The sequence below is a fragment of the Notamacropus eugenii genome, chromosome 5 (genome assembly GCF_028372415.1).
Source record: "Notamacropus eugenii isolate mMacEug1 chromosome 5, mMacEug1.pri_v2, whole genome shotgun sequence".
NCBI classification, from domain to species: domain Eukaryota; kingdom Metazoa; phylum Chordata; class Mammalia; order Diprotodontia; family Macropodidae; genus Notamacropus; species Notamacropus eugenii.
This window is the reverse complement of record NC_092876.1, coordinates 64,911,540-64,937,767: the sequence shown is the minus strand read 5'-3', so window position 1 is coordinate 64,937,767 and position 26,228 is coordinate 64,911,540. Positions and strand designations below refer to the sequence as shown.

Below are 26,228 nucleotides of genomic sequence, written 5' to 3'. Positions count from 1 at the left end.
TCAGCTAGAACAGTCTGGGGTAAAGCTATGAATACAGTTTCTATTCCTACCTGAGGTCATTTTTTTAACCAAAGTTAATTCATTTCACTTCCTGGTTTGCTTCAGCCTAGCTATCACCCACCTCAGGTAACAAGATACCCCCATCCCCCCACCAGGTAAATGCAACTCGGAAAGAGCATTTTCTAACCTCGACTCTGGTCGGAAAATGAGCCTGGTAACAGGAATCACAGACCAACTGGGAAAGGCATCAGAGATGGCTGATAATGAATTAACTTTCCATCTACTTCGGGAAAATAAACACAAACACTCACTTCCCCAAAGCGCCCCAACCAAGCCCCAGGCTGCGTCCTCCGGTGCGTTGAGCCCACCTGCTTTTCCTCTGAACACCTTCCATCCAGCAGCGGCTTCTGGGGAAGGACTTCGGCCGTCCCCGACCAGGGCTACAGGACCCCTCGTTAATTTCTGCCCCAGCTCGGCTCTCCGCGGCTGCTGCAGCGCTTCGCTCTCAGAGGCGGGGCCTCTACCGGCCTGCCACTGATCAGTGACGCTCCGTGACGCTAAGCGGGCGTGAAATTGACATCCCCAGGCTATTGGCTGGAGCCCGACAAGCTTGTCTGAAGTGTGGAGAGAGACGGACGGAGAAGGGGAGGGGGGACGCCCACGGAGATCCTGGAGCACCCACATGCCATGGCCTAGGCTGGTCACTTCAAGGAGAGCCTGGGCAAATGAGGATTGGCTGGAGGGATCGCGCCCAGCACTGATTAAATAAGCCCTGTTAAACAGAAAAGAAAAATCATGCCTGCTCCTGGAAACAGTGATAGACTGAAACTGATGCACTACGTAGGTGATTTGGAAAGTGGTGTGAAAGGTGATTAGGGAGGGTCGGGTAGGAAAGTTAGAATGGAAACAGAGACCAGGGTGAGGAGGCTAAGATTTAATGAGGACATGAATGAGAAAAGGAAGGAGGGAACAGATGAGAGATGTTGCTAAGGTATATTCCATGGGATTTGGCAACTGACTGATTGGATGTGGGGTAAGGGGGAGGGAGGAGTGAAAAGATGAGACCAGTGGGACATCCAGGTAAAGATACTGACAGGTGCATGGGAATATAGACCTGGAGGTGCGGGGTTAGTTCTTGGTTATAAGCAGTATTATAAAAAGGAGAGAGCAAAGTGACATGAACATTAAAGACCCAGATCCAAATCCCAGAGTTGCTGCTTACTACCCATGTGACCTTTTGGCAATCTCAGCCTTTCTGAGCCTCCCTTTCTTTATTTGAAAAATGAAGTATTCGGACTACAAGGCCTTCAAGATGCGGTCTAGCTCTAACTTTATGATCCTATGAAATAAGATCTGATAGTCCTGTACATACACAGTGATTGAAATTATGGGAGTGAACAAAGGCAGACCTGAGAGGATCACAAGATTTTAAAAGGTCATTGATTTAATGAGGTCATTTGTAAGCTGTTTTACTAGATTGACAGGGAGAGAAGCCAAATCAAAAGAAATAAGGAATTGCATCTAAAGACTATAGACTTTCCATAAGTCTGACAATGAAATAAGGTCAAGTTGTCTTTTCTTAGGGTGAGGAGAGATCCATGACTGATAGTAAAAAGAAGAAGTTACTAGAAGAGGTACTGATCAAAGATTAATGTGATAGAGCAAGTTCAGGTCCTTTGTCCAAACTGTCCTCCATGACTGAAATACATTTTACCTTCCCCTCAACTTGGAGAATCCTTATCTTTCTTTAACGCTAAGCTCATAAGCCATCTCCTACAGGAAACTTTTCATGATTTCCCTAGTTGTTAGTATTCTCTCCCTTCCAAAATTACTATGTATAAGTAATAAATGACAATAATCTAGTGTTGGATACACCCAAAGATCCAAGCTTTTGGGATAAGAACTCAACATCTGACAAAAATCTCTGGGAAAATTGGAAAGCAGTTTGGCAGAAACTAAGCATAGACCAACAATTCACACTGTGTACCAAGATAAGGTAAAAATGGATGAATGATTTAGGGTGCTATCATAAGCAAATTAGGGGAGCATTGAACAATGTATCCGTCAGATCTGTGGATAAAGGAAGAGTTTATAACCAAATAAAAGAGAGAGAGAGCATCACTGGATATAAAATGGATAATTTTGATTACACGTAATTTAAAAAACCTGCAAAAATAAAGCGAACGCAGCCAAAATTAAAAGGAAAACAGAAAACTGGGGGGGGGGGTAATTTTTTACAGCAAGTTTCTTTGATAAAGGCCTCTTTCTCAAATATCTAGGGAACTGAGCCAAATTTATAAAAATAAAAGTCATTCCCCAGTTGATAAATGGTCAAAGGATATAAACAAGCAGTTTTCAGGAGAAATCAAAGCTATCAATAGTCATGAAAAAAATGCCCTAAATCATTACTGATCAGAGAAATGCAGATTAAAATAACTCTGAGATACCATCTAACATCTATCAGATTGATTAACATGACAGAAAAGGAAAATAAAAAATGCTGGAGGGGATGTTGAAAAATTGGAATACTAATGCATTGTTGATGGAGTTGTGAACTAGTCCAACCATTCTAGAGAACAATTTGGAATGTGCCCAAAGGGCTGTAAAACTGGGCACACTCTTTGACCCAGCAATATCACTACTAGGTCTGCACCTCAAAGAAACCAAAGAAAAGGAGAAGGACCAGTTCATACACTATATGTGTGTGTGTATATACACATACATATATATACATATATATATATGTGTGTATATATATATATATATATATATATGCCTGGAAATTGAGATGCTCATCAACTGGGAAATGGCTGAACAAATTGGTATATGATTGTGATGGAATACTATTTGCTATAAGAAATGATGAGCAGGATGCTTTCAGAAAAACCTGGGAAGACTTACGTGAACTGATGCAAAGTGAAGTAAATAGGACCAGGAGCACATTGTACATAGTAACAGCAATATTTTAAGGGTGATCAACTAACTGTGAAAGACTCAGCTACCTTTTCAGCAATAGTGTTGAAAGACAATTCCAAAAGACTCATGACAGAAAACACATCCAGAGAAGGAACTATGGAGTCTGAATGCAGATCAAAGCAGACTATTTTCATTTTATATGTGTGTGTCTTTTACCTTTTATCCTGTTTCTTCTTTCACAACATAACTAATGTGGAAATATGTTTAATATGTTTATACATGTATAACCTATGTCAGATTACATGCAGTCTTGGGGAAGGGAGAAGGAAGGAAGGGGAAAAAATTTAGAACTCAAAATCTTATAAAGGGAATTTTGAAAATTAAAAATAAATAAATAATTTTATTAATTAAAAAAATATTTTAAGGATGATCAACTGTGAAAAACTTAGCTACCTTCTCAGTAATACAATTATTCAAGATAATTCCAAATGACTCAGGATGGAAAATACTATATACATCCAGAGAAAGAACTATGAAGTCTGAATGCAGATCGAAGCATATTATTTCTACCCTTTTTTGTTTTTTGTTTTTGTGGCTTTTCCCTTTTGTTTTCATTCTTCTTTCACAACATAAGTAATGTGAAAATATGTTCACATGATTGCATATATATGTAATCTATATTGCTTGCCATCTTGGGGAGTGGATAAGAGGGAGAAAAAATTTGTAATTCACATCTTATAAAAAAATGCTGAAAATTATCTCTACATGTAATTGAAAAAAATAAAATAGTATGTACAAAAAAAAAGACTTAGCTACTCTGCTCAAGACAATGATTCTAGATATGGACCCATGATGAAAAATGCTATCTGCCTCCAGAGAGAATTGTAGATTGAAACATATAAAAAACTTTATTTTTACTGTTCTTTTTGTTTGTGTTTTCTTTTACAACATGGCTAATATGAAAGTATGTTTTGCATGACTTCACATGTATCATCAATACCAAATTTCTGGTGAAAGGGAGATAATTTAGAACTCAAATTTTAAAAAAATGTTTAAAAAATCGTGTAATTGGGAAATAATGAAATAAATTAAAATAATAAATCCAATTACTTAGTATATATGTGTATGTATATACATATATGTAAATTTTATTCTCTACCACTCACCAGTCAAGTTCATATAATTATAGAAAGTGATAGATAGATGACAGAGGTAACAAGTCATGTCTACACCCTTATCCCTTTACAAAGGGACAAATGTTTTCTGATTAAATTAGAAGGAGACCCTGACCACTGACTGGCCAAAGACTGACCATATTCCAGCTTGTCCTTCAGAGAAAAACTGCCAAATCTGAGCCCAGTTCTAGAGTTTTAGGCAATCAAGGCAGAAAGGTACTTTGTGGAGTATGTCCCTCTATATCTACCTCCGCTGCCCACATCAGTCATGACTTCTTGTAGAGGAACTATTTACCCCATAGGAGATACTATGTCCAACAGTCAGTTGGTTCAAAGTAGTTTGAGATCTGAGCAGAGATCCTCTCTAGACAGACAGACAGAGACACATTTAAAGCAGACACCTTCAAGAAATGAGAGTTGTGACAGCAGAGAAGAGAATCCACTATGGGCTCTAGAGAACTAACCCGGGCCATAGAGCTGCAGAGATGATCAGACCCAGGAAGCCCAAATGAAATACTTTTTTCTGCTGCATCCAGAGAGTAAGTATTCCATACAAAGAAAAAGAACATGAGAGCCTGGCAGTACTAGAGGAGTGAGTTGCTTTAGCCACAGGTGTACCTTAATACCGTTGTGCTCTAAGATGGCACCTACTCTTCCTGACTCTATATGTGTATGTAGGTGAATATGACCATATCGTAGAGCTACTATTCTTACATGTACATTTTAGTAAATGCTTTTGTTTCGAGCTAATTATGTCTACTATAAAAGATAAACTCACTAGCGGGGGCTTATGAGTTATAATTTTAGAAGTGCAGGCCTACTGGGTAATCTAGAACTACCAGTTACTTTTTGGAGACCCAACCTTGAATATGAGTGCATGTTTCTAATGGTGCCATAATATTCTATTACATTCGTAACCTGCATAATTTATTTAGCCAGCCAATCCCCAACTGGTAGATATTCACTGTAGGCACATTAAAAACATTTTTATACTCTTTAAGATCAATAATTTCCCAATTTTTGCAAAATGAAATGAGCAGAACCCTCAAGAGAACATCGTATACAGTAACAACAAAATTGTTTGATGGTCAACTGTGAATGAATTAACTATTCTCAGTAATACCATGATTCAAGACAATTCTGAAGAACTTTGGATGAAAAATGCCATCCATCCCCAGAGAAAGGATTAATGGAATCTGAATGCATATCAAAGATACTTTATTTTTTCTTGGGGTTTTTTTGTCTGTGTTTTCTTTCACAACATGATTAAGATGGTAATATGCTTTGCATAACTACACATACATAACCTATATCAAACTGCTTGCCTTCTCAATGAGGCAGGGGAGGGGAGGGAGAGAATTTAGAACTCAAGAAAAATAAAATATGAAATTAAAATATGAAAAAAATAACTTCTCAATTTATTAACCAGTCAGTTGGCAAGCATTTTGGGGAAGGAAATGGCAAATCACTCCAAGAAAACCCCAAATGGGCTCACAAAAAGTCAGACAACTGAAAAAGCAGCAACAAGAAACATTTATTAAATACTTTGTGCTAAGTGCTGGGAATATACACAGAAGCAGAAAGAAAGATAGCCCCTGCCCTCATGGGGTATAACTTCTAATGGAGGAAGACAGAGTACAAAAGGGATCTGAAAAGGAGAGGGGTGGGATGGTGGTGGTTCAGGAATAAGGCACCCGGCACGGGGGCCTGGGAGAGAAAGAGTCCTCTGTGCGACTTGGAAAGGGATGAAGACGTCCTTGGCCTGCACCTCCTCCTTCAATTGGAGGGTCTAGGAGAAACTTCCAGGCCCTCTCCAGTCATCCTGATCCATATCTGGCCATTGGACCTAGATGGCTCTGGAGGAGCGAGTGAGGCTAGTGACTGTGCACAGCCCTCTCTCACTTAAATTCAATTCACTTGCAAGTCATGGCATCAGCTTCCTGATGTCATGGTCCTCTTCGAGAAAAAAGGACAAACAGCAACAATTACAACAACTAGGAGAAACCAGTCATTCCGAAGGTGAGGCCTGGTGACTTAAGAGTACTTACAGCGAAGCAGGCCAGGGATGGAGTGAACTTCCCAGATGAAATTTCTAAAGCATGGTAGAGAGTCCAGGGGAGATGAACAACTCAGGGAGGGATAGATCTCTCCTTTTGAATAAAGAAAAAGCTGTTAAGTTGTAGAACAAAACTAATTTCTATAACATCCTGCACACTTAGTCCTGTCCCCTTCTCCTCTTACCCTCACTAATCTCCCTTTAATGAGATATATGATTCACTCTATCTCTTCTGCATCAAGATTGGCATGCCCAATTAATCTGAGTTCAGTTTAGATCAATGGTGTTAAACAGAAATGGAACCACTCATCTGTACCTAAAGATCCCTGAAGCTGCATACTGACTTAGTTTGAAAGTAAATTGTTACATATGTTTTATCGCATTTTTATTTATTTTGTTAAAATATTTCCCAAATACATTTTAACGTGGTTCTGACCAGCCTGAGAGACACGTGTTTGACATTTGTGGTATAGATAATCTTTTCAAGCAGTTTAGTGGCAAAGGGGAGGAGCTTGATGGGACAGCAGCTGGATACACTCTCTTTCTGGCTGCCACTGATTATTCTCAGATCTGCTGATCCAGCCCTAATGTCTCCTCTGACCTCCGGCTTCTAACATTCAGCCGCCTATTGGACATCTCAAACTGGATGTCCTGTAGACTTCTGAAACTCAAAACTTTCAAAACCAAACTCATTTTCTTCCTTTCCCCCATTTCTCATCCTATCCCCAACCTTTCTTCCAAATTCTCTGTTACTGTTGAGGTTCCTCCCAGTTATCCAGACTCAAGACCTAGCTGTTCAGTTGTGATCCCATATGGGGTCCTCTTGGCAAAGATACTGGAGTGGTTTGCCATATCCTTCTCCAGATTATTTTATAGATGAAGAAACTGAGGGAAATGGGGTTAAGTGACTTGCTCAGGGTCACATAGCTAGTAAGTGTCTGAGGTCAGATTTGAACTCAGGTCTTCTTGACCCCAGGCCTGGTGCTCTATTCACTGCAACACCTAGCTACCTTCATACCTAGTAGTTATTCTCACTGTTTCAACTGCTCTTCCTCCTACTCCCCCATTCAATCTGTGGCCAAGGCTTGTGGATTTTAATTCCATAACATCTCTCCCATATACCTCCTTCTCTCCTCTGATACCACCACCACCTTAGTACAGGCCCTCATCACCTCATGTCTTAGATCATTGCAACAACCTGCTGGGCAGGGGGTAGGGGATGTTTTTTGTCCACAAAGTTCTATCCACTCCAGTCCATCAAAGTGTAAGTTTACCATGTCCCTTCACACAATAAACTCCAAAGGCTCCCTATCACCTCCAGCATCAAATATAAAACATATAAATATATTTATTTAAATATATGAAATAAAACAAATTTCAAACTTATATAAAAATATAAAATTCTCTATTTGGCATTCAAGGTCCTTTATAACTTGGTGTCTACTCCCTTCCCCCCCCTTTCAGTCTTTTTACACTTTATACCAACTCCATTCTTGATTCAGGGACAATGATTTTCCTGACATTCTACTCCATCTCCCTACTTCTGGCATTTTCTCTGGCTCTCTCCCAGGCCTAGAAGGCTCTCCCTTCTTATCTCCACTTCCTTCATTCTCTGGTCTTCTTTAAATTCCAGTTAAAACATCACCTTCTACAGGAAAGCCTTTCCCTATGTCTCTTCATTCTAGCACCTTTCCTCTGTTGATTCTTTCCTATTTATCCTGGATATATCTTGTTTGTTAGTTTCATAAGAGCATGCTTGCATGAGTACTGGGTAATACTCTCATGCCTTTCCAGTCACCAATGGCATGAAGCAGGGCTATGAGCTTGCTCCCATGCTTTTTAGCATAATGCTTTCAGTGATATGAGACATCTTCAACAAGGATGAAAACAGCCTTAAGGTCAGCTGCAACCCTGATGGTAAATTGTTTAACTTGAAAAGGCTACAAGCCAAGACTAAAGTAGAGGACAGTTGGTGCATGACTTTTTGTGTGCACTCAGTGCAGCTTCTGAGTCTGAGCTGCAACAAATTATCGATCTGCTTATACTAACTTTGGCCTAACAATTAACACTGAGAAAAAAACAGGCTCTCCAACAGCCAGCACTCCACTGTCCATATGTGGAACCTTCGGTTACAGCTCAATGATTTTAGAAAAACGTGGATAGACTTGCACGAAATAATGAATTGCAAAATGAGCAAAAGAATGTTATACACAGTAACAACAATATTGTTTTAAGAACAACTTTGAACAACTAAGTCATTTTGACTACTATTAATTACAAAAGACTTACGAAGGAAGACCCTATCTGCATCCAGAGAAAGAACTGATAAATAAAAGCATGTATAGAATGATATATATATAATACACATATTTACATACATATTTGTGTCTAATGGTAGCTATCTTTGGGATGGGGGAAAGGGAGAAAAAAGAAAAAAGAAAGTTAGATAATAACTTTATTATATATTTAAAAGAATAGCAAGTTGTACATAACAGATTTGTGGTTTCATGTGCAATCATCTTTTTTCCTCCATTCTTCTATGTTATAGAAATGCTTGTTTATTTCTTAAGTTCAGAATAAAATAATTTTTTTTTAAAAAAGCAAAGAGAGAAATTTTGAATGCTGTGGACAAGTTTACTTACTTTGGCAGTATGCTTTTCAGAAATGATAAGAGGTTGACACACATTGCCAAAGCTCCATGTTTAGTAGGCTCTGAAACAAAGTGTGGGAGAGAAGAGGTATTAGACTGACTATCAAACTGAAGGTCTACAGAGCTATTGAGCTGACCTCATTGTTGTATGTCTGTGAAAGCTGGACAGCCTACCAGTGCCATGCCAGGAAACGGAAGCACTTCCATTTGAATTGTCTTGGAAAGATTCTGAAGATCACCTGGCAGGATGAGGTAGCAGACAGAGTCCTTTCTCGAACTGAACTACCAAGCATTCAGACTCTTCTGCAGAGAATAAAACTGTCATGGGCTGGCCATGTTGTTCGAATGCCAAATACACTTTTGCCTAAAAGACTGTTTTTCTGAGAACTCACACAAGGCAAGCACTCACACGGAGACCAGAAGACGTGATACAAGGACACTCTCAAGGTCTCTCTGAAGAATTTTGAAATGGATTGTGAGACATGGGAGACACAGGCAGGACAGCTCAGCATGTGCCTGCAGCAAACAAGACCTGTAAGGTGTATGGAGGAGGCGCCATAGTGCCCAGAGCACTGGGTCAGAAAGACCAGAGTTCCAATCTAGCCTCCTGTACTTAGCAGCTGTGTGATGCTGGGCACTATGCCACATTTTCCCCATATACAAAATGGGGATAATAATTGCACTTGCCTCCTAGAGTTGTTGTGAAGATCAAAGGGGATAGTAATTGTAAACTCTTAGCACAGTGCCTGGTACATATAAATATATGAATATTTATATAGAAATGTTAGCTGTTATTATGAAGGGACATTGAAAGGGGAGACCAGAAGAAAACAGAGTGAGATAAGGTGAATAAGATACTAGTGGATAAGCAAGTAAAGGAAGAGTAGGATTATCCAAGGAAGGCTCAACTGAGGTTAAGTACCATAAATTTATAGGGTGTAAAAAACCCACAGGGATAGTTGGGTGAGGAAGTGGGTAGACTGCTGAGCCTAGAGTCAGAAGTCAGGAAGACTCATATTCCTGAGTTCAAATCCAGACTCAGACCCTTCCTAGGCTATGTGACCATGGGCAAGTTACTTAGCCCTGTTTGCCTCAGTTTCCTCATCTGTAAAAAGAGCTGGAGAAGAAAATGGCAAACTATTCCACTACCTTTGCCAAGAAAACCCCAAATGGAGTCATGAAGTCAGACACAGCTGAACAACAACCCAAACTCCTTTTCTTACCTATTTCTTTTGCATTCCTCTCAGATCAGAGCCCAGAACTAGGAAGGAGGAATTTTGATCCAGAACAGTCCTTAGTAGTTATATCTAGCTCCACCTCCTCATTTTACAGTTAAGGAAAGTAAAGCCCAGACAGCTCATTGTGATTTGTCAAAGACAAAGTAAATACTGGAGTCAAGATGTGAACTCAAGTCTGCTGACTTCAAATCTGGCACATTATCCATAGAGTCCTGTGGAGATGCAGCCTGACAGCTGCCTCTGCTGTAATCCCTGCCTTCTTACCAGTCACAGCTATTAAAGTCTTGGAAAAGAAAATTCTCACCACCAGAGTCTTGGGCTCTGTCCGATGGTTCAACACCAGAAACACATAGAGTTTTGTCAGTAGAAATGACTTGAATAAAGAGACGCTCCTATACTCTTTGCTGCGGCTCCCTAAGGACTTCTGGGCTTTTCCATCTGGCTTGCAGCTGAAACCTAAGGCCTTGTCTCTTTCATTAGAATGTAAGAACGGAGAAGTTTTCTTTTTCTGTTTGAATCTCCAGCATTTAGCACAGGGTTTTGCAAATAGTAAACCCCTGGTTAGTGCTTTTTCATTCATTCATTCATGGTACTGTGAGGTTTGGGTACAAAGCTTGAGATGATGGGGCAGGGTGACTTTGTAGAAAGATCTGACGTCCGTATTGCTGGACTCTAATCAACTTTTATTCATTATTCTGTGACTTTACTGTAAGTTTTCATATTTGTAAAAATAACAGTAATAATACTAGCTTGCACTTATATAGTGTTTTAAGATTTGTAAAGTTCTTTATATATATATATATCTCATTTGAAGGAGGTGCTATTATTATCCCCATTTTACAGATGGGGAAACTGAGTCACGTAACTGATGGTCACTCATTAGGAGTCTTATTTCCCTGGGGCTGCAATTAGGAGTCCCTAAGCACATTGGGGAAGGTGGGGGTGGCGGTGAGAATCCTAACCATATGCTGGAGTCCTCTTCTAGGACCGTCCCTCCTCACTCGTAAACAGCGCCTTCCCTTCTCTCCTACACATAACCGCGCAGTATGACGCGTGCTTTCAGCAGCGCACACGCCCAGGGAGGCCTGTGGTCTTTCGTGCAGGCAGCTTCTTCCCAAGTCTCTGAAAGGCTTCTGGCGATTGGCCAGAAAAAAACTGGCCTTTGGATTGGCCCAAGAGGCACGGAAGCTTTCGAATGTTAAGGTTTCTGTTGCTATGGCACCCATGCCGCCAAGTCCGAGTCTTTTCCGGATTTGCTTTAGAGGCTAGGTAGGAGAGGTTGGGGTGGGGAGGGGCTTTGGGGGAGGTGGAGAAAGGTCCCAGGCTTCAGGGAGACCCTTTGGAACCGTCCGGCCCCTTCCCCCTCGTGCAAGGGCCAGAACCCTCTGAGATTCTGAGTGTGGGGCCACGACGGGGCTGCGGTGGGGAGACACCCCCCAAATAAGAGATACCACCTCCACCATCCGAAGGATGGAGAGGCAGCGGTGTATGTGTCTAATCCTTTGGGAGGATTCCTGAGCCTTCTGGAGCCTCAGTCTCCTCATCTGTGAAATGGGAGTGATAATGGCTATTTCCAGGTGCTATGGAAACATTAGTTTGGTTCTCATCTTCCTCATCTCAAGTTCCAGGTAAAATCCCACCCTTTACAGGAAACCTTTCCCAACCTTCTTTAACGTTAGTGCTTTCCACCAGTTGTGATTATCTCCAATTTATCCTGTAGACATCTCGTTTGTACATAGTTCCTTGTTTTGTTAAAGGAAAATTCTGTGTTTGGGCTTATGCCTTGATTAAGGAGGTAAAACTCAGGAAAAAGAGATGAATTCTCTTTTAATAAGAATTATTTTAAAATCTGTCAAGGTAGCAACAGGCTCTGGTCACTGGAGATGAGCAAGGGATTCAAGATGGAGCCAGCTTTTACCAATAACTATAGTAATGAGATAGAGATAATTAGGATAGGCCCAGTAAAAGGGGATGGGCCATTGTATCTCAGCACCAATGACTGGAATATGAGGGCTAACAGGTAGGACATGCCCTCCACCTGATGTGTACCAGGTACTACAAAAGCTGCGGTTTCGGTGATGCTTCCCCCAGCAGAGCCTTCCCCTGAGACTCCTTTACAAGCAGTAACAAAGGGTTCACTTAGCAAAACTTTCAGTAATACTCCTTTAGACTGAGCTCCATAAAAGCAGGGATTGTTTTATGTCTTTCTTTGTGTTCCCTTTGCTTAGCCCAGTGCCTGGCACATAATAGGTACTTAATAAATGCTTATTGGATGACTGGAAGGAGTCCTGCATTTAGAGTTTGAGCCAGATTTGAGTCCCAGCTCTGCATTGGATAAGTTATTTCCATTGCCTAGGGCTCAGTTTCCTCCTCTGTAAAATAAATTGGACTGTATATATCTAAACTCTGTGGTCCTACTTGTATCTTGAGCAAGAAACCTTCTCCCTTCCAAGCCTTGGTTTCTTTTTCTGTAAAATGAAAGGCAGTATAGCATAGAGAGACTAGAAGCTGATATGCAAGTCAGTTCAAGTTCCATCTCTCACATCTGCTGATTCTCTGACGCTGGGCAAGTAAGTAATTTAATCTCTCAGTGCCCCAGGCAGGTGAATTTCTACTGGAGCCCATCTACATTTATGGGAGTTTCTCACTACATGCTCCATGTACTGATAGAAACAAAACAAAACAAAATAAACAAGTAAAAAAAGGTAGCTAGTAACACCTGCCACCCTCCACTGTCATGGGGTGGTTTTGTCAATCAAAGAAAGTAATGAGTATGCAAGGGCTTTGTAACCCTGAAGTGCGTCTCTCTCTGTGTTTGCCACTTTTCAGGTTGTCTGGCTATTTGTCTCCAAACAGGCTTTCACTGAAGCTCATTCACCGAGATGTTTTGATTTAAAAATAAATAAAAACTTAATACTGACCACCAATACAGTCGAGTAAACTTGCTTAGTAACATTCAAACTTAAATTAATTTCAGAGTGTAAACTTTTCCATCACTCTAAATCTCTGATCTCTTTTCCATTCATTCTCATTCACTTTTTCCATGATCATGGTGATTGTTTCTGTTTTAATTTTGCTTCAATTTTTCCCCTTTATGTTGTTTTATAAGAACCTGTCCAGATTTCTTTGTATTTTTTCATACTTGTAGGTCTTAATTATATTATAGCATGCCATTACATACATGAATTATTTTTTCTTTCTTTCTTTCTTTTTGGTCTGGACCATAAGGAAACTTCCTCTGCTGATGTAAATCAAAGAGTGTTTGGGACTTATACAGTCTTAGATAGTTGCCTGGATAAGTGAGGGGTTAAATCACTCCCTTGAGGTCACACAGCATGTATGGGTCAGAGGAGGAACTTTCTTATTCAGTCATTCAAGAATTATTAATTAGGGACTAACTATTTTCTGAGCAGTATGCTACGGACAAGAAAGAAGGGAAGCAGGCCCTTCTTTTAAGAAGCTTACATTCTGTTGGGAGAGACAACTGTCCACACATACAAGTGTATACGTATAGAATCTCCTCTGGGCTCACTCCCCCAACTCATACTGGCACTGGCAGATTGGGTCCCCAGATAGTGGTACCTCCTCTTTCTTGAGGTTTTAGGAATAATTCTGTAGGTGGCTATTCTCCCAAAACTGTAGACTTCAAGCCCCCACTGGTGTGCTTTCCCTTTATCAGTCAGCCAGTAGATTAAGTCTGCTGTAGTGAAGACATTTACTAAAATGGCATAGCAAGAATAATAGCTATGAATCGTTACCTGGATACTAATATCCCCCAAATACACACAGAGATATAGGGAGGAAGGCTAGAGAAGGCTCAGACATATAGGACAATGATTGTGAGGCACATTTGTAGAGAGCACATACAGCAACTCAATTTGGAACTGTAGGGACTCAAAGACTTTTTATAAGAGTCTTCATGAAGTTTGCTGCAGGGTATAATTGATGACTTGATCAACTAAACTATCTCTTTGAAGGGCACATTACCTCTCTTTAAAAAAATAATTTGTTTTTAACATTAATTTAAAAAATTTTGGGTTTCAAATTCTCTTTGTCACTCTACATGCCTCCCCTCCCGCACTGAGAGTCAGGCAATATGATATCGATTACATATGTGAAGTCATGCAAAACACATTTCCATATTAGCCATATTGCAAAAAAAGCAAGAAAAATAAAGTGCAAAAAGTATGCTTTAATCTGCACTCAGAATTCATTAGTTCTTCCTCCTGAAGTGGATAACATTCTTCATTGTGAGTTCAATGAAATTTTTTAAGATCACTGCATTGATCAGAATAGATAAATCTTTCACAGTTGATCATCATTACATATTATGGTTACTGGATACAGTGTTCTCTGCTCACTTCACTCTGCATCAGTTTATATAAGTCTTCCCAGATTTTTATGAAAGCATCCTGTTAATAATTTTTATAGCACAATAAAATACCATTACAATACCACAACTTGTTTAGCCATTCCTCAGTTGATGGACATCTTCTCAGTTTCCAGTTCTTTGCCACCTCAAAAAAGAGCTGCTATAAATATTTTTGTACAGATAGGTCCTTTTCCTTTTATCTCTTTGGGATACTGCTGGTATTATTGAGTCAAACGGTATGCACAATTTTATAGCCTTTTGACATAGTGCCAAATTGTTTTCCAGAATGGCTGGACTAGTTCACAACTCCACCAACAATGCAGTAGTATCCCAATTTTTCCATGTCACCTCCAATATTTGTCATTTTCCTTTTCTATCATGTTAGCCAATTTGATAGGTATGAGGTAATACCTTAGAGGAGTTTTAATTTGCATTTTTATAGGCTAGGGCTGATTGATTAGACATTGAGCTATTTACAGGGATTGTTGCTTCTTCTGGACAAGTTGATCTGCTGGGGCCCACTTTATGGTTAGGAACTGCATCATTTACCACCTCCACCATCTGGCTTGAATGGATGCATTTAGAGTGTTTTTTCTTTTTTTCCTTAGCAAGGGCTCAAACTCGAAGCCTAGGCCTAGCAGAAACCTTGATATGAGGTTAATTACCTCTAGGAAAGATCATAGGACAATCAGTCTAGACCTCAGAGGCCAAAGAGGTTAAGTGACTTAACCTTCAGCAAATGGCAGTGAGTGTCAGAGATGGAATTTGAACCCATATGCTTCTGATTTTAAGAGACAAAGGAGGTATAACTTTTCCCATTCAATAATTCTTCCCTTTTCAGAGAAAGTTCTCCACTTTTACTTATGGTGAGTAGCCAGTAATATTTCTCATACTCCTGTTGGGGTCTTAGGCACCAACAAGAAGACCTGGGGAGAAAGGTCTTGGCTAAGTTTGTGTCCTGTCTTTGTCTTACTGGTCTCTTTATGTGCAATTATGCCTCTGACCTTTTCTGAGGCATAGAATACCTCTTTTGCATCTGAAAGTCTTTCTTCTTATATTTTTTTTCCTCTATTTTTTCCATATGGCCTACAATCTCATTGAAGTCTAAAAGGGGCATACCCATCCATACCCAATGACTATGAGGGATTTGGGGGAAGGTCTACTACTCGCTGAAGGTACTAGGAAGGGTTTCCTGAAGAAAGTGACAATCCTGCTTCTCCACTTCTCCACTCCATTTAACTTTAGGCCCTATTGTAGGATGTTTAGGCCACTTAGGAGATTTTTTGCAATTACATTTAATACTGTGAAAAATTTTTGAATGAGCATCTCCTTTTTTTTTTTTTTTTTGATAACCCTTTTAGGATATGTTCTCCCTGACATCCCCAACTTTGGACCTTAATTAGGGACTCTCAGAGAAGAACTTTGTTATCTCATACTCATTAAGGTAGTATTTCAGTAGTACAGCATAGAACTTAGCCCTTGGTGGTCATGGAGTCCAAGCCTCCATTTTACAGATGAGGGTCTTTCCTCATTGTCTAACTCTTACTGCAGCAGTTTAATCCCATTTTCTGAGAAAGAGATTTAAGTTAGCAATACAATTTCTACTTTTTTTCTTAGGACCTATCTAACTTGGAAGTGAATGTGGGGTATTGGAATGAACCCTATTAGAGATGGGGATTCTAGGGGGCTCCATTGGATGGAACAGCCAACTTAAAGTGTTGACCTTGGTATCAGCCAGATTGAGGGTGGCAGACTGTCCCTGGCACGAGCTCCCTGTATAACTCTGGTCAAATTACTTAATCTCTCAAGACCCAAGTTTCCTTATCTGAAAAATGAGAGTTTGAGCCAGATGACCTTTAATGTACCTCCTGGCTCCAGACCTATGATTCTGTTATTCTATCTAAGCCGCTCAGTGACCGTAGCTGTTTTATCATCCATAAAATAAGAGTCTTGGACCAGATGATCTGTAAGGTTTCTCCTGGCAACAATATTTTCTGTTCTATCACCCTTTCCAACTCTGTGACTAACAGGGAGAATCTACTTAAAGTGTTTCTGCTTTAGACATATTATCTTGGATCTACTCACATTTTAAGAGTTATCATGGGGTAGTTGCTTATGGGACAGAATTAGGCAGCTATTCCTTAGCTTTTCAGAGGTAAAAGGGAAAAAAAACCACCAATCTACATACAGAAATTAAAGTTTTGCTGAATGTGAGGGAAAAAAGAAAATCTTAACCCTTGGGCAATGATAAGTCTAATTTCATAAGCACAAAGGGAGAAGTGACCCTAGTCAATTTCCAATGTTCTCCCAACATTCCACTCTCAGGACTCAGTGTTCTTAGCCTAAAGCTTTTTTGGCAGTAATAAAAATGATAACTTGAGAATAAGTGACCTCCACTGTTTTAGCAAGTATAAAAGGATGGGGTTTTTAATCCTAGGGACAGGTTTATGGTTTAAAAGGAAAACATGAATTAATGTTTATAAAACAGAATAGCCCTGAGAGCAGATGATGCGTGCTTTCTAAATACCAGCCTAGCTGAGTAAAGAGGAACTGATCTCTGGTTGGTTGGCCTTTTGGTGATGAATTTCTGAGCCATGACAGCCCATGGAACAAAGAAAAATACAAAATGGTCTTTGATTCTGTTTGGCCTCTTTCTGCTGTGGACAGTTGGGTAGCTCTCCACTCAAATAATCCCACATGGGCTTTTCTTCAAGATGACCATCGTACATCAATATGCAGCAGAACTGATTTATGATGTAGAACATTAAAAAGACATGCACTCAGGGGATGAGAATACAATTAATAATTTTATTGATTCATTAAAGAGATTCCTAAGTGAAACTGGCAAAGAATATGGTGACTGCTAGGACATTTTGGTGCCATGACCTTCATTGGGCTTTTGACCAACAATACAAATGTCTATCCAGTGGTTTCAGGCTAAACTATAAGATTCAAAAAAGTTACTCAATTTTGAATGGCTCATTACCACTTCTGTTGCCAAATATTCACATACAGTAACATCTCTGATGATGAGTTTGGTGATACAAGACAAATTCAAGCAAAATATTAAGTCCAACTGTGTTTGTAGATTCATCCTTTTTTTTAAGAGACAGAGAGATGGATTTTATTATTTCAAATTACATGTAATAACAATTTTTAACAAAAAATTTTGAGTCCCAAATTCTCTCCCTCTTTCGCTCCTTCCTCTCCCCACTCCTTAAGAAAGCAAGCAATTTGATATAGATTATACATGTTCAGTCAGGTAAAACATTTACATGTTAGCCATGTTGTAAAAGAAAACACAGGTCAAAAAACTCCATGAAAAATAATTTGAAAAAAATGTATTCTTCAATTTACATTCAAACTTCATCAATTTTTTCTCTGGAGGTGGATAGAATTTTTTATCATAAATCCTTCAGATTTGTGTTAGATGATTGTATTGCTGAGAATAGCTAAGTCATTCACAGTTGATCATCCTAGAGTATTGCTGTTACTGTGTACAATGTTCTCCCTGGTTCTGCTCACTTCACTTTGCATCAGTTCATGTAAATCTTTTCATATTTTTCTGAGAGCATCCTACTCATCATTTCCTATAACACAATAGCATTCCATCACAATCATATATCTCAACTTATTCAGCCATTCCCCAGTTGATGGATATTCTTCAATTTCCAGTTCTTTGTCATCATGAAAAGAACTGCTACAAATATTTTTGTACATATAGGCCCTTTTTCTTTTTTAAAAAAAAGTCTTTCACATACAGATCTGGTAGTGGTATTGCTGCATTAAAAGGTATGTGTAATTTTATAGCCGTTTGGGCATAGTTTCAAATTATTCTCCAGAATGGAGAGCAGCTACAGTACATTAGTGTCTCAATTTTCCCACATCCCAACCAGCACTTGTCACTTTCCCTTTTTGTTATATTAGTCCATCTGATTGGTATGAAGTGATACTTCCAAGTTGTTTTGGTGTACATTTCCTAATCAATAGTGATTTAGAGCATTTACAAAATATGATTATAGGTAGCTTTGATTTCTTTGTCTGAAAACTGCCTGTTCATATTCTTTGACCATTTATCAATTCAGGAATGGCTCTTACTTTTATAAGTTTGATTCAGTTCTCTATATGGTTGAGAAATGAGACCTTTTCGTCAGAGAAATTTGCCATAAAAATTTCCCCCAGTTTTCTGTTTTCCCTCTAATTTTGTCTGAGTTAATTTTCTTTGTGTAAATCCTTTTTAAATTAATGTGATTTAGATGCCATACCATTTGGTACATGTGTATTTAGTACTGATATCACTTCTTTGTCTATGGTATCTTAGCAAAATGTAATTTTCCCGTTTATCTCTTTTAATTAGATCTATTTTTGCTTTTACTTTGTCTGAGAGCATGATTGTCATTCATGCTTTTTTAAAAATCTCAGCTGAGTGAATAGACCACTGGCCCTGGAATCAGGAGGACTTGAGTTCAAATTTGACCTTAGACACTTGACATTTACTAGCTGTGTGACCTTGGGCAAGTCACTTAACCCCAATTGCCTTGCCTTCCCCTCTCCAAAAAAAATAACAAAACTAAACTGAACCATAATAGATTTTACTCTGTTCCCTTACCTTTAATCTGTGTATCTTTTTCTGTTTCAGATATATTTCTTGTAAACACCATGTAGTAGGATTCTATTTTTTAATCTATTCTGCTATATGCTTCTGTTTTATGGGTGAGTTCATCCCATTCACATTCAGTTATGATTACTAGTTGTGTATTTTCCTCTATACTTTATCTTACTTTCTTTCTTTTCACCCTGTCCCTCCTCAAAACTGTTTTGCTTCTGACTACCACCTTCCCCAATCCAGCCTCTACTCTCCCACTCCATTCCTTTTCCTTCCTACTACCCTGCAGGGTAAGAAAGATTTCTATACCTAACTGAGTGTGTATGTTATTCTCTCTTTCAGTCAATTCTGATGAGGGTAAGGCTCAAATGTTGCCCATCCCATCCCCAAACCCTCCCATCTTCCCCTCCACTGTAAAAGCTTTTTTGTGCCTCTTTTATGTGAGATAATTTACCTTATTCTACTTGTCCCTTCCCCCTTCATTCAGTACATCCCTCTTTCTCACCCCTCAATTGTATTTTTAAAATACCATCCTATCATAGTCATCTCACTCCTATGCCCTCTGCCTGTGTATACTCCTTCTAACTAATAAATGATAAAGTTCTTAGAAGTTGTAAGTATCATCTTCTCATGTAGTCATGTAAACATTAAACAAGCAATAATTTAATTCCATTCAACTCCACAAATACTTATAATGGCACAGGCCACAGAACTTTGGCCAGCCAATGTCACTCTGCAATGAATTCAGTAATAAGCCAAAAAATATAATATATGATATTTAACATAATAATATCACTATAAATGATATTATAATAAATTAATATAATATATACAATTATTTTACATTAATTATAAATGCATATAAATAATGTATCCCAGTAGAATATCACAAAACCCTAGCTAACTGAATATCATCGTTTGGACCATGGGCATTCTTCATTCACTTGCTTCCTATGTGGCTAATTAGGATTCTTTTGAGTAAATATGAATTGTATATAAGTGACTCTGAAGTTCTGGGGCTTCAAGTTCCTTAAATTAGGAATCAGGAATAAGCATGTTTTAAGTGCCCACTGTGTGGAAGTCGCTAAGTGCTTTACAGATATTATCTCATTGCTTCTTGCCATAACATTCTCTGTTTGAAAGTCACTTCAAGCCATGACATTCTATGTTCTTAGGTCTCTTCTAATTATAACATTTTGTGACTTTATGGATACAGTTCTTACCCTCTGAAAGGTTACAATCTACTTGGGGGAAAAAAAAGATGAAAAGAGGGAGATACAATGGTCAGAATTTCATCCACGCCCTAAAAATGTTGCATTTTGATCTTTCAGGTGGTAACTAGAAGAAAAATGTCAGAGATGTTTTCCTTCAGACAAATGGAATGTGTTGCTGTTTCTTAGTGATATGGCCACTGTGAACAGAGAAACCTCCAGAAGATCCAGAACTTTTAAGAAGATCCAAAAAGGTCTTGTGAACTTAATAAACACTTGCTTTATGGGGGAGAGAGATCTACCAACACATGTCGCATGCAATTTACAGAGCTGAGTTGTTGGAATATACTAAGTCCTGTGCTTGGCAGTGGATTGCTGGGGGAGGAGCTCTGCGGCTTGGGTCTCAGCACTGCCACCTACTGGTGGGATGGGACCAAGTTGTTATCTTCCTCTGCATATTACTTTCCTCCTGTTAGAAAATGATGATGTTGGACTCAATGACTTTGTACATTCCTTTCACATTCCAGGCTCTGATTTCCCTTCAGCTCTAATATTATAACATTCCTTCCAGCTTTACCATTATATGTTCTAAGATTCCTTTAAGTTCTAACATTCTTTGTTCTAAGTTCTCATTAAGCTCTAATATTGTTCTGTATTCTGAGGTTCCTCAATGTTCTAGCATTCTATGTTCTAAAATACCTTTAAGCTCCATCTTTTTAAAAAAATTCTGAATTAATTTAATCTTTTAGGCCGTATCCAAAATTGTGTGTCTCATTCTGCATAGTAATCCATTCCCTCTGTCAGGAGATGGGTAGAATGCTTCATCGTCAATGCTTGCGAACCATGATTGCATCATTCAGAGTTCTGAAGTCTTGTTTTCACTGTGCTGATATTAGAGTATAAATTGTTTTCCTAGTTAGGCTCACATCTCTTTATCAGTCCATATAAATCTTAGGTTTCTCCAAAATCATATTTTTGTTCATTTCTTAGAGCACAGTAGTATTCCATTATGTTACTATACCATAATCTGTTTATCCATTCCTCACTTGATGGACTGAAAGGACTATTATAAGTATTTTTTTTATGTTGGTCCTTTTCCTATTTCTTTGCTCACTTGGGGGTATAGTCTTAAGCAGCTGTGTCATTGGGTAAAAGGGTTTGTAACAGTGTAATGACTTTTGGGGCATAGTTCTAAATTGCTTTCCAGAATGACTGTGATCAATCCACTGCTCCACCAACAGTGGAGCCTATTTTCCCACAGCCCCTCCAACAATTGTAATTTTCCTTTTTTTTCAATCTTTGGCAATATGGTGGCTATGAGGTAGAACCTCAGAGTTGCTTTAATTTACGTTTCTGTCATTTCAATCTCTCAGTCTGTGTTCTATTGCTCAGGATTTTGAGGTTCCTCCAGGCTCTCATATTCTGGGTTCTAGTTTCTTTCTAGTCTGTCATGTATGTTCTAAAGTTCCTTTTAGATTTAACATTCTGTATCCTAAGGCCTCTTTTGAGTTCTAACACTTCTGTGTTCTGAGATTCCTACTAGCTCTGACATTCCATGTTCTGAGGTTCCTTCTAACTCTAATATTCTGTACTTTTAAGATCTTTTCCATCACTGCTCTTCTGTATCTCCTTGAGGGTAACAACCTTATCTTTTTACTCCTGTGTCCTTAGCCCTAGTAAATGTTTGTAAGTGCTTTGCATATGTTTGTGGAATTAAAGTGTGTTTCTGTATAGTGTGTGCAGAGAATTCCCCTTGGCCAGGGTAAATAGGGACCTTGCCCTGGGTCCAGTTCTTTTGTTCTTTTCTCCTAAACTATAGGTACTAGTGTCTGGTCAGGGGTGCAAAGAGGCTGGGCATGCAGCAGGAGCCAGGAGTTGGTTGCCTGCAGTAGCAGATGATCTTCCTAAAATAAAATTAAGGGGTTATATTAACAATTGGCTGCCCTCCCCTTACCGATTTTTAGGCAGGAAAATTGTGATAGATTATCTGTTTATTTCACATACACCTATCTCACATAGGCTGAATCCCTGTGTCAATTTCAATTCAACTGAATTAAATTCTGTAGATAATTGTAAGCACTTGCTATGTGGAAGGCCCCATTTAAGGCACTGGGAACTGTTGTTCAGTCATTTCAGTTGTGTCCCAGTCTTCATGATCCCATATGGGCAGAGAAGCTGAAGTGGTTTGCCATTTCCTTCTCCAGTTCATTTTATAGATGAGGAAACTGAAGCACACAGGGTTAAGTGACTTGCCCAGGGTCACACAGTTAGTATCTGAGGCTACATTTGAACTCAGGTCTTCCTGATTCTAGTCTTGTCACTCTATGAACTGAGCCACCTACCTCCCCTCACTGAGAATACTATAGATTGGTTTGGGTTTTTTTAATCTATTCCTGAAGAGTCAGGGCAATATGGCAGATTTTTAGAATCACACCCACCTTGACTGGTCTAATAAATCTTGTCTTTGGCTGAAAGAAAATATCTATCCCTGCCCTCAAGGAGTCTACATTCTGTTGGACATGATTTCATTATGGACGTGGCGGATGGTTGGGAGCTAAATGGGGCGGGAGCACGCAGGGTTAATTGCCCTGGGTCCTCACATACTGAGCACTCTGTACCAGCATTTATAACCATTGTCAGCATTGACAATCCATTTTGTACTAATCTCTGAGAGAGGGAAAGAGAGAGAGGGAAGGAAGGAGGGAGGGAGAGAGACATACAGAGAGACACACACAGACAGACAGACAGACAGAGAGAGACACATACAGACAGAGACAGAGAGAGAGAGAGAGAGAGAGAGAGAGAGAGAGAGAGAGAGAGAGAGAGAGAACACAAGCACAAGGTGAACTTGGAGGGAGGAGCCATGGGTTCCAATTCCCATCCTATGGCTTGAGCTGTATGACCTCGGTCCAGTAATTTCTCCTCCTAAATTCCATCCTCCTCATTACAAAGAGGGGATAATGATATTGGCACCACCTACTTCCTTGGTGTGTTGTGAGGATCAAATAAGATAATTAATATTAAGTATTTTGTAAAATGAAAAATACTCTGCAGAAGGAGGCATCGTTAGCATAAAGCAGTGGTTAGGCCTGGGATTTTCCGGTGGGGTTCATTCACTTTGGTGAAGTAGAAGAGCCGTCAGAATCCGTATATGTAACTGGTAGATGATTCATCCAGCTCTGATTCTGTACACTTGGTATGTGACTACAGAGATTCTGCAGGTTCCTTTCATGGAATTTTCAATGTTAAAATGTTATTGTTTCATCGTGGTATTATCAGTCAAGAAATATCAAGTGACTGCTACGTATGACGCATTAGGTATACAGATGTGAAAGTGAGGCGGTCTCTGCCCTCAAGGAGAATATATTTTTCTTGGGGAAAACAGTAGGTTCACCAATAAGTGACTCCAAGATGTATAAAAACAAATGATTTGGGGAGGGGAGTCAGGGAAGGTTTCTTGAAGGAGATGGTGTTTCTTGAAGGAAGGTGCTATGGATGCAAGAATCAGAGAGGAGGAGCCAGGCACAGGATGAAGCCTGTGTGAAGGATTAACAAGAGCTGGTAGTCAGTCCAGTTTGACTAACCTATAGAGGGCACAAGAGAGAATCATGTGTAACACACCTGGAAAAATATGCTGCAGTGAGAATGTGATGGGTTTAAAACAGTAAATAAAGAAGTTTAAGGGTTTTTTTCCCTAGAGATGATGGGGGGAGTCCATGAAGCTTCTTGAGCAGAGGTGTGATTTGGCAAAGGAAAGAGCGCTTGCACTTGGTGACAGATAACCTGGCTTTGAGTCCCTGTTCCCTTTTTCTAGTTCTAACTTTGAGCATGTTATTTCGTTTGGCTTCTGCTGAGCTTTGCAAACACTGGGAAGTGCTGTAGAAATTTGAACTCTTATTATTGTAACACCCAGAGCACCCTTTCATACATAGTTGTTGAGGCACCATGTGGGTCAGCACTCAATCAAAAACCATAGCTCTTGAGCCCCCACCGGTGTGTTTCTTTTCACCAAGTCATCCAGTTGGCACAGTGTGGCTACTATTTGACAGAGTCTGAAATTTTACCTTTTCCCCATCTTTCTCTCTGTGTCCAGTCTTCCTTAGATATACTGGAAGGCTTTTTTTTTGAACAGGAAGTCATTTTTAGAGCCGTAGTTTCAAGTCTTTATGGGGTGGGGGGATGGGAAAGGGAATGTACTTGATCAGCTTACTACATTTGCCTTCTGCTGTCTTCTCCTCTGGTGATTTTCTTTTAGGCCTCCTAGGGCAGCCCATGTTTCTACCTCTTTCTTGTTATTTCTTCCAGTGTCACTGGTAGTCAGATTCCTGAGTACAGAACAGGGAAAGAGAGCATCCTGATTGGCAGAAAGAACTAAAACTTCATGTTGTCCCTTTCCCCCCGTCTTTTTAAAAATTAGTTTTATTTTTTTAACTATTAGAAATCTATTTTCTCTCCCTTCCAAAATAGAAAAATAAATTCCTTGTAATAAATATGCATGGTCAAGCAAAAAAATAATTCCCTCATTTGATCATGTCCAAAAAAATATGTTTCTTTCTGTACCCTGAATCCCTCGTTTCTCTATCAAGAGGTGAATGTACCATCATTGGTTCTCTGGAATCATGGATGGTCACTGTATTGATCATATTCTTAAAGTTTTCAAAGTTGTTTGTCTTTATAGTGTTATTATCATTGTACAAATCATTCTCTTGGCTTTCATTCTTCATCCATTTAAACAAGTCTTTAAAACAGTTCATTTTTAGAATATTGATATTATTGCCTATATTTTCCTAATGGTTCTGCTCATTTTTTCTGTATCTGTTTGTGCAAGTTTTTCCATATCTCCTTGAGATCATCTGTTCTGTCATTTTTTGTAGCTTCTGTTCTGTCATTTTATAAATATATTTTATATATTTATAAAATTCATATTTTATAGAAAATTTTATATTTTCTGTCATTTTATATATTTTTATTGTCATTTTATAGTCATTTTATGGAGTAGTACTCCATCCCATTTGTATCCCATAATTTGTTCAATCATTTCCAAATTGCTGAACACTCCCATAGTTTCCAGTTCTTTGTCACTACAAAAAGAGCTGCTAGAAATGTTTTTGTACATACAGGACCATTTCCTCTTTCTTTCCCCTCTTTTTGGGTCTTGGCCTAGCTGTAGTATAGTGAGGTTAAAGGGTCTACTCCATTGTCCTTGTCAAAGTCCTTTAGTTGCAGGACATCTTGTTCTGTTTACTGGGCTCCCCTGAGGTCACTCAGTCTGATACTTTCCATCTTTCTGGAGACTCAAGATATGGACAGTGTAGGAGATTAACATGTACTGACCAAAGAACAGGAGGTTGTCAGAGGAAGTCTTAAATGGAGGAAGAAATTGAGGCCCAGAGGGAAATCATCCAGCCTGCATTGGAGTCAGGGCTGAAATCCAGACCTTCATAGGCCAAGCACTGGCAAACTCCCTTTTCATTTAGCTGCCTCAGACAGGCTGATAGAAGGATAACACCCCACCCAGGGACATTTGTTTCTTCCTCAAAAACACCATATTGGATGAACAGCTTTATATGGGGGTAGTTAACTTCATAAGAACAGTGTAATGATTTGCATCTCAGTTGAACAGACATTTTACTATGGCTCTTCAGAAGGGACAGTGGGACTAACATGGTGGTCTTTAAGCATTTTCCACAGGTTTCTCCTTGGCCCTATGGAGCAGAGCCTGGAATAATGAATAGAAGCTAGAGAGAAGGAAAAACTTCCCAACATGCCATGCTGTCTCAGTGTAGAATGAACCACCTTTTGATAGGGTGGTCTTCCTTTCCCTGAAGGCCTTCAAGCAAAGGCTGGATGGCCGCTTGTTGGGGAGGCCTTAAAGGGAATTCTTCTCCATCTAGATATTTGAGCAGGTCTCTTCTGGCTGAGATTCTGTGATTCACGATGTTTCAGTGTAGGCTGGTTATGAGAATGTACCAATGATGGTAACTAAGAAATGGCTCTTGTTGGA

General features: G+C 39.3%; 2 protein-coding genes across 9 annotated transcripts in view; one reads left to right on the top strand and one right to left on the bottom strand.

The window, feature by feature from the left end:
* NIPAL3 (NIPA like domain containing 3) overlaps window positions 1–565 on the bottom strand; it is a 60,026-nt gene extending 59,461 nt beyond the window's left edge. The window contains exon 1 of one of the 3 annotated variants that reach the window (XM_072609325.1): window positions 369–565. The gene's annotated coding sequence lies outside the window, so the exon portion shown is untranslated. Of the gene's footprint in view, window positions 1–311 lie in introns of all 3 variants that reach the window. The other 2 variants (XM_072609327.1, XM_072609326.1) reach the window with 2 other exon arrangements.
* Window positions 566–11,076: 10,511 nt separating this feature from the next.
* Window positions 11,077–26,228, top strand: part of STPG1 (sperm tail PG-rich repeat containing 1) — an 87,926-nt gene continuing 72,774 nt past the window's right edge. The window contains exons 1-3 of one of the 6 annotated variants that reach the window (XM_072609323.1): window positions 11,273–11,304; window positions 19,047–19,120; window positions 20,345–20,478. Coding sequence is in view for 3 of the 6 variants with exons in the window: in XM_072609319.1 (XP_072465420.1) it covers window positions 20,418–20,478 (61 nt within the window). In the remaining 3 variants the exon portion in view is untranslated. Of the gene's footprint in view, window positions 11,664–19,046; window positions 19,121–20,344; window positions 20,479–26,228 lie in introns of those variants that run through there. The other 5 variants (XM_072609319.1, XM_072609324.1, XM_072609320.1 and 2 more) reach the window with 5 other exon arrangements.